Consider the following 8,750-nt stretch of genomic DNA (forward strand, 5'->3'; position numbering starts at 1 on the left):
ATAAGGTTTTGTTGTAGGGAGAAGTCAGATTGTAAGGTTTTGTTGTAGGGAGAAGTTAGATTATAAGGTTTTATTGTAGGGAGAAGTTAGATTATAAGGTTTTGTTGTAGGGAGAAGTCAGATTGTAAGATTGTGTTGTAGGGAGGAGTTAGATTATAAGGTTGTGTTGTAGGGAGAAGTTAAATACAAAGGTTGTGTTGTAGGGATAAGTTAGATTGTAAGGTTGTGTTGTAGGGAGAGGTTAGATTATAAGGTTGTGTTGTAGGGAGATGTTAGATTGTAAGGTTGTGTTGTAGGGAGAGGTTAGATTATAAGGTTGTGTTGTAGGGAGAAATTAGATTAAAAGGTTGTGTTGTAGGGAGAGGTTAGATTGTCAGGTTGTGTTGTAGGGAGAGGTTAGATTATAAGGTTGTGTTGTAGGGAGATGTTAGATTGTAAGGTTGTGTTGTAGGGAGAGGTTTGATTATAAGGTTGTGTTGTAGGGAGAAATTAGATTATAAGGTTGTGTTGTAGGGAGAAGTTATATTATAAGGTTGTGTTGTAGGGGGAAGTTAGATTATAAGGTTGTGTTGTAGGGAGGAGTTAAATACAAAAGTTGTGTTGTAGGTAGAAGTTAGATTGTAAGGTTGGGTTGTAGGGAGAGGTTAGATTATAAGGTTGTATTGTAGGGAGAAGTTAGATTATAAGGTTGTGTTGTAGGGAGGAGTTAAATACAAAAGTTGTGTTGTAGGTAGAAGTTAGATTGGAAGGTTGTGTTGTAGGGAGAGGGTAGATCATAAGGTTGTGTTGTAGGGAGAGGTTAGATTATAAGGTTGTATTGTAGGGAGAAGTTAGATTATAAGGTTGTGTTGTAGGGAGATGTTAGATTATAAGGTTGTGTTGTAGGGAGAGGTTAGATTATAAGGTTGTGTTTTAGGGAGAGGTTAGATTGTAAGGTTGTGTTGTAGGGAGATGTTAGATCGTAAGGTGGTGTTGTAGGGAGATGTTAGATTGTAAGGTTGTGTTGTAGGGGGAGGTTAGATTATTAGGTTGTGTTGTAGGGGGAAGTTAGATTATAAGGTTGTGTTGTAGGGAGGAGTTAAATACAAAAGTTGTGTTGTAGGTAGAAGTTAGATTGTAAGGATGTGTTGTAGGGAGAGGTTAGATTATAAGGTTGTATTGTAGGGAGAAGTTAGATTATAAGGTTGTGTTGTAGGGAGGAGTTAAATACAAAAGTTGTGTTGTAGGTAGAAGTTAGATTGGAAGGTTGTGTTGTAGGGAGAGGGTAGATCATAAGGTTGTGTTGTAGGGAGAGGTTAGATTGTCAGGTTGTGTTGTAGGGAGAGGTTAGATTATAAGGTTGTGTTTTAGGGAGAGGTTAGATTGTAAGGTTGTGTTGTAGGGGGAGGTTAGATTATTAGGTTGTGTTGTAGGGGGAAGTTAGATTATAAGGTTGTGTTGTAGGGAGGAGTTAAATACAAAAGTTGTGTTGTAGGTAGAAGTTAGATTGGAAGGTTGTGTTGTAGGGAGAGGGTAGATCATAAGGTTGTGTTGTAGGGAGAGGTTAGATTATTAGGTTGTGTTGTAGGGAGAAGTTAGATTATAATGTTGTGTTGTAGGGAGAAATTAGATAAAAAGGTTGTGTTGTAGGGAAAAGTTAGATCATAAGGTTTTGTTGTAGGGAGAAGGCAGATTGTAAGGTTGTGTTGTAGGGAAGAGGTAGATTATAAGGTTGTGTTGTAGGGAGAAGTAGGATTGTAAGGTTGTGTTGTAGGGAGAGGTTAGCTTATTAGGTTGTGTTGTAGGGAGAAGTTAGATTATAAGGTAAGGTTGTGTTGTAGGGAAGAGTTAGATTATAAGGTTGTGTTGTAGGGAGAAGTTAAATACAAAAGTTGTGTTGTAGGTAGAAGTTAGATTGTAAGGTTGTGTTGTAGGGAGAGGTTAGATTATTAGGTTGTGTTGTAGGGAGAAGTTAGATTATAAGGTTGTGTTGTAGGGAGAAATTAGATAAAAAGGTTGTGTTGCAGGGAGAAGTTAGGTTATAAGGTTGTGTTGTAGGGAGAAGTTAGGTTATAAGGTTGTGTTGTAGGGAGAAGTTAGATTATAAGAGTTGTGTTTTAGGGAGAAATTAGATAAAAAGGTTGTGTTGTAGAGAGAAGTTAGGTTATAAGGTTGTGTTGTAGGGAGAGGTTAGATTATAAGGATGTGTTGTAGGGAGAAATTAGATAAAAAGGTTGAGTTGAAGGGAGAAGTTAGGTTATAAGGTTGTGTTGTAGGGCGAGGTTAGATTATAAGGTTGTGTTGTAGGGGGAAGTTAGATTATAAGGTTGTGTTGTGGGGAGAAGTTAGATTATAAGGTTGTATTGTAGGGAGAAGTTAGATTATAAGGATGTGTTGTAGGGAGAAGTTAGATTGTAAGGTTGTGTTGTAGGGGGAAGTTAGATTATAAGGGTGTGTTGTAGGGAGAAATTAGATAAAAAGGTTGAGTTGAAGGGAGAAGTTAGGTTATAAGGTTGTGTTGTAGGGAGAAATTAGATGAAAAGGTTGTGTTGTAGGGAGAAGTTATATTGTAAGGTTGTGTTGTAGGGAAGAGTTAGATTATAAGGTTGTGTTGTAAGGAGAAGTTAGATTATAAGGTTGTGCTGTAGGGAGAAATTAGATAAAAAGGTTGAGTTGAAGGGAGAAGTTAGGTTATAAGGTTGTGTTGTAGGGAGAAGCTAGATTATAAGGTTGTGTTGTAGGGGGAAGTTAGATTATAAGGGTGTGTTGTAGGGAGAAATTAGATAAAAAGGTTGTGTTGTAGGGAGAAGTTAAATAAAAAGGTTGTGTTGTAGGGAGAGGTTAGAATATAAGGTTGTATTGGAGGGAGAAGTTAGATTATAAGGTTGGGTTGTAGGGAGAAATTAGATAAAAAGGTTGAGTTGAAGGGAGAAGTTAGGTTATAAGGTTGTGTTGTAGGGAGAGGTTAGAATATAAGGTTGTATTGGAGGGAGAAGTTAGATTATAAGGTTGGGTTGTAGGGAGAAGTTAGATTATAAGGTTGGGTTGTAGGGAGAAATTAGATAAAAAGGTTGTGTTGTAGGGAGAAGTTAGATTATAAGGTTGTGTTGTAGGGAGAAATTAGATTATAAGGTTGTGTTGTAGGAAGAAGTTAGATTGTGAGGTTGTGTTGTAGGGAGAGGTTAGATTATAAGGTTGTATTGTAGGGAGAAGTTAGATTATAAGGTTGTGTTGTAGGGAGAAGTTAAAATATAAGGTTGTGTTGTAGGGAGGAGTTAGATTATAAGGTTGTGTTGTAGGAGAAGTTAGATTATAAGGTTGTGTTGAAGTAAGAAGTTAGATTGTGAGGTTGTGTCGTAGTGAGAGGTTAGATTATAAGGTTGTATTGTAGGGAGAAGTCAGATTATAAGTTGTGTTGTAGGGACAAGTTAGATTATAAGGTTTTGTTGAAGGGAGAAGTTAGATTATAAGGTTTTGTCGTAGGGAGAAGTTAGATTATAAGGATGTGTTGTAAGGAGAAGTTAGATTGAAAGGTTGTGTTGTAGGGAGATGTTAGATTGGGTTGTGTTGTAGGGAGAAATTAGATTATAAGGTTTTGTTGTAGGGAGAAGTCAGGTTGTAAGGTTTTGTTGTAGGGAGAAGTTAGGTTATAAGGTTGTGTTGTAGGGAGAAATTAGGTTATAAGGATGTGTTGTAGGGAGAAGTTAGATTGTAAGGTTCTGTTGTAGGGAGAAGTTAGATTAGAAGGTTGTGTTGTAGGGAGAAATTAGATAAAAAGGTTGTGTTGTGGGGAGAAGTTAGATTATAAGGTTGTATTGTAGGGAGAAGTTAGATTATAAGGTTTTGTTGTAGGGAGAAGTTAGGTTATAAGGTTGTGTTGTAGGAAGAAGTTAGATTGTGAGGTTGTGTTGTAGTGAGAGGTTAGATTATAAGGTTGTGTTGTAGGGAGAAGTTAGATTATACGGTTGTGTTGTAAGGAGAAGTTAGATTGTAAGGTTGTGTTGTAAGGAGAAGTTAGATTGAAAGGTTGTGTTGTAGGGAGATGTTAGATTGTAAGGTTGTGTTGTAGGGAGAAGTTAGATTATACGGTTGTGTTGTAAGGAGAAGTTAGATTGTAAGGTTGTGTTGTAGGGAGAAAAATAACATTGTAAGGTTGTGTTGTAGGGAGAAACATAACATTGTAAGGTTGTGTTGTAGGGAGAAGTTAGATTGTAAGGTTTTGTTGTAGTGAGAGGTTAGATTATAAGGTTGTGTTGTAGGGAGGAGTTAGATTATAAGGTTGTGTTGTAGGGAGGAGTTAGATTATAAGGTTGTGTTGTAGGGAGAGGTTAGATTGTAAGGTTCTGTTGTAGGGAGAAGTTAGATTGTAAGGTTCTGTTGTAGGGAGAAGTTAGATTGTAAGGTTGTGTTGTAGGGAGAAGTTAGATTATACGGTTGTGTTGTAAGGAGAAGTTAGATTGTAAGGTTGTGTTGTAGGGAGAAGTTAGATTATACGGTTGTGTTGTAAGGAGAAGTTAGATTGTAAGGTTGTGTTGTAAGGAGAAGTTAGATTATAAGGTTTTGTTGTAGGGAGGAGTTAGATTATAAGGTTGTGTTGTAGGGGGAAGTTAGATTATAAGGTTGTGTTGTAGGGGGAAGTTAGATTATAAGGTTGTGTTGTAGGGGGAAGTTAGATTATAAGGTTGTGTTGTAGGGGGAAGTTAGATTATAAGGTTGTGTTGTAGGGGGAAGTTAGATTATAAGGTTGTGTTGTAGGGAGGAGTTAGATTATAAGGTTGTGTTGTAGGGAGAGGTTAGATTATAAGGTTGAGTTGTAGGGAGAAGTTAGATTATAAGGTTGTGCTGTAGGGAGAAGCTAGATTATAAGGTTTTGTTGTAGGGAGAAATTAGATAAAAAGGTTGTGTTGTAGGGAGAAGTTATATTGTAAGGTTGTGTTGTAGGGAAGAGTTAGATTGTAAGGTTGTGGTAGGGAGAAGTTAGATTATAAGGTTGTGTGGTAGGGAGAAGTTAGATTGTAAGGTTTTGTTGTAGGGAGAAGTTAGATTGTAAGGGTTTGTTGTAGGGAGAAGTTAGATTGTAAGGGTTTGTTGTAGGGAGAAGTTAGATTATTGTAGGGAGATGTTAGATTGTAAGGTTGTGTTGTAGGGGGAAAAATAACATTGTAAGGTTGTGTTGCAGGGAGAAACATAACATTGTAAGGTTGTGTTGTAGGGAGAAGTTAGATTATAAGGTTGTGTTGTAGGGAGAAGTTAGATTATAAGGTTTTGTGGTAGGGAGAAGTCAGATTATAAGGTTGTGTTGTAGGGAGAAGTTAGATTATAAAGTTTTGTTGTAGGGAGAAGTCAGATTGTAAGGTTGTGTTGTAGGGAGAAAAATAACATTGTAAGGTTGTGTTGTAGGGAGAAACATAACATTGTAAGGTTGTGTTGTAGGGAGAAGTTAGATGAAGACAAAGAGTTTGAATTGGTGGGAGACATGTCTGAACTACAGGCCAAAGAGGAGGAAGAGACAGAGAAGAAGAGAGAGGAGAACAAAGACGACAACCAGTCAAAGACTAATGGTAACTTGTCTACTTTATGAAAAGTTTCTATTTGACGTTTTGGTGACTAGTACGATATGTACACGTGTCACCTTCATCAGACAAATGACCAGTGAAGCGTATGCACACAAAGGTGTAAAATGTGTACGAGTTGTCCACAAAATATATGTATTCGGCTACCAGTGTTACGTTTTCTTTGTATTACTGATGCTTTCTGTTTCCACTGCCTCCAGTTCAAATTAATTGAACAACAAAATAAGCACATTTATATTTACACTATATTTACAACACAAGTATTTTAATCCGTAATAAAATATATACAAGTCTTCATTATTTTGAACTCAATCTCTCCACTTCAAACTTATCTCCAACTATAAACTATAAACTACACAGATCTCCAAACTTCAGCTAAAAAAACTATTACATTTGTATAACTAACTTCCTAATTCTCACTTTTACTCCAACTTTCTAACTCTCCTCTATATATCTAGATCTCTCAACTCGGTCTACCTAGCTCAATCTCCTTCCTCAAGACTCCTTAAATCCACTCCCCATCCCAACTCTTTTCTCCTCCTTTGACTCCCAAACTGAAATACCTTACTATCTGACCCCTACACGGCTAGGTTAAACTGGCCATAAATCCTGCTAAATTTGACTCCAGATGTCAGCATCAGCTGGAGGCACAAACACTGACATCACAGACTGGACTCCCCCCACCTAGACTACAGACAGGTCACGCTAATCTACAGATCCCAATTTATATCATAAGCACAATTATCTACGACTACTTACATTTTTGTATCTACTATTTCAAATAAAACTTGATCTATTTCAAAATCTTAAACTTCATAATGTTAATTCTGATTCAAAATCTGCTACTCGGACTGAATTATATTTCAGCATCCAACTATTATCAAATTAGCACTTTCAGATGTGAAACCGCATATATTGATTCCTTTAAAAACATAAGTGGCAACAATGTTGGACGGAGTGTAATGAATGAGTTAGGAATATCCAACAGTTAATAAGTATAAAACGGTCATTATCGCAGGAAGTGTACTAAGACAGGATTTCGGCCATTATTCATACATGGTATAATTAAAAACCATTACATTTGTTCATAGATGTGAGTGATGATGAAGACCTGATGGTGGTGGACGAGCCCGAGGAAGTGATCTGCCAGCCAGTGGTCAGTAGAAAGAGAAAGGCTGAGGACGAACTGACCAGCTCAGACACGCCCAAAAAAGTGAAAGTATCCGATGTTCAGGAGGAGGAGGATATTGTGGTTTTGTGAAGAAAACTTTCTCCTTAAATCTCCAGAACAATAAGAAAAGAAAATGAGAGGCAGCAGAACAAAATAGGTGTAAATGGACGTCCCTGTGATTGGTTGTGGTCAATAGAGACTTCTAGGGATCTAGTAATATCAGGGGCAATCGAGAGTTGATCGATAACCAGGACGAATAATTGTTAAACACTTTATTGTATGTCCAACAATTTTACATTCTGTATTATTGGATTACAATTCCATAGATAAAAACATGTTTCTTTTGTGCATCGTAAAACTATATACCGAAATATTGTAACTTGAAATTAACAAAAATAAATTATCATAAAGATCTGCTGAAGAAAAAAATGGTGATAATTGAAATTGGTCTGCACATAATTGATGTGTTAAGTATTAAAATATTCCAAAGTACTAGATAGATGTATAAAACAACGAATACTGGTGTAATGTATATTGTTCTGTTTTTGGTCCTCCTTCAGATTAGTCTTATGAAGGTCGAGGTCTAGTCTCTGAACCTGCCATAGTTTGAATTTTCCATTTATGGAGGACAGATTGTTATTTACCTTTTATAAATGTATCATCCTTTGAAAGTCCTGGGCCTGTATTCATGAAGCCGTTCTCATGCTCGAGCATGGATTTTGTGCTCAAGCCCAATTTCTTGTTCTGGTTATAACTCAATAAATAAAACTTATTTTGTCAATGATTTGGAAACATTTTGAAGAGACTTAAAGCCAAATACTGTTTTCAATGTTTACATTTGACTTTTTGATCGTAGCGAGTTACCAGAAAGTTGGTTTGAGCACAGATTTCATGCTTGAGCATGAGAACAGTTTCATGAATACGGGCCCTGTTTGTTTTAGCTAACAGACCAGTTTGTCAGCTTTTAAATGTAGAATGTTCAAGGATAAAACCTGCCTGACCATATTTCATGAACGATTTACTCTGGTTTAACTGTTCAAAATGCCATAAACGAAAGCAGCTATAGTGTATAGAGGTTTTAACATTTATGTATAAATTGGATATTTGAGTATTTAACATCATTGAAATAATTTTAAAATTTGAATTATTATCTTAGAGTTAAAGACTGTTTTGTTTAAAGTCTACCGGAACATGCGGGTTCAAACACTCTAGACCTCATGGTCGACCAGGATTTATCTTCATGTTTAACCCTTTCACCCCTATGTAACTTAAGTAGACTCTACCATGCATTTATCTGGATGAGTCCATTATGGTCTACAGTGGTGAAAGGGTTAATTGAATTCCTATATTTCTGTGAAAATGCCCATATTTCTGTATGAATGAAAACTGGAACAAGTACCATACTCTGCGATACAAAACCAGTGCTGGGTAATGCCACCTAGAATGTAAGTGCTGATAGCTGCTCTATGGTAGGAACTGTGCGACTCATGTGGACCAAACTGTTTAATGTTGTGTACATGTAGTGCTGTTACGTAACGATGGTGATTCCTGATGTATTGGACACTGTATATTTCATTTATAACATTGTAAATGAATCATTGAGGTCACCATCTGGTGCAATATTTTGATACTACAAAATAAACATAATTTTTTGTATTCCTTTGTTTTGCTTCTTTACACTTTGCTTGGCGTTTTCATCTTTGTTTGTAGGGTGTTTCAAAGAGTTATTTTTATGGTGGTATTGAGGAAATAGTGTTTCTCAATACATATGTTCCTTTTTGTCATCGCTGTACTGACTTAATTTCTGAAAGGATCTTGATCAAATTTCATGTAATGGTAAAGTATGAGAATATAGGTTACATTTGCGTATTCCGGTTGAAACAGGGCAGAAAAACTCCTCGATAAATGAATGCACATAGATTGACAAACTACAGGCAGAGCTAATAAATGCAGTTTCGGAGGCAAATGATCACTCGCTAGGTATCTATCAACTACAGGCCTAATCAAATAAAAAAAACATCACAATA

General features: G+C 36.5%; 1 protein-coding gene across 2 annotated transcripts in view; it reads left to right on the plus strand.

Moving 5' to 3' along the window:
* LOC110442489 (SUMO-activating enzyme subunit 2-like) overlaps nucleotides 1-7,444 on the plus strand; it is a 27,498-nt gene extending 20,054 nt beyond the window's left edge. Inside the window, exons 17-18 of one of the 2 annotated variants that reach the window (XM_021486129.1) lie at nucleotides 5,413-5,540; nucleotides 6,644-7,444. In XM_021486129.1, coding sequence (XP_021341804.1) covers nucleotides 5,413-5,540; nucleotides 6,644-6,813 — 298 coding nt within the window. In that variant the 3' untranslated portion in view covers nucleotides 6,814-7,444. Of the gene's footprint in view, nucleotides 1-5; nucleotides 33-5,412; nucleotides 5,541-6,643 lie in introns of those variants that run through there. The other variant, XM_021486130.1, reaches the window with a different exon arrangement.
* The last annotated feature ends 1,306 nt before the right edge of the window (nucleotides 7,445-8,750 follow it).

Source organism: Mizuhopecten yessoensis, unplaced genomic scaffold (genome assembly GCF_002113885.1).
Source record: "Mizuhopecten yessoensis strain PY_sf001 unplaced genomic scaffold, ASM211388v2 scaffold716271, whole genome shotgun sequence".
NCBI lineage: Eukaryota > Metazoa > Mollusca > Bivalvia > Pectinida > Pectinidae > Mizuhopecten > Mizuhopecten yessoensis.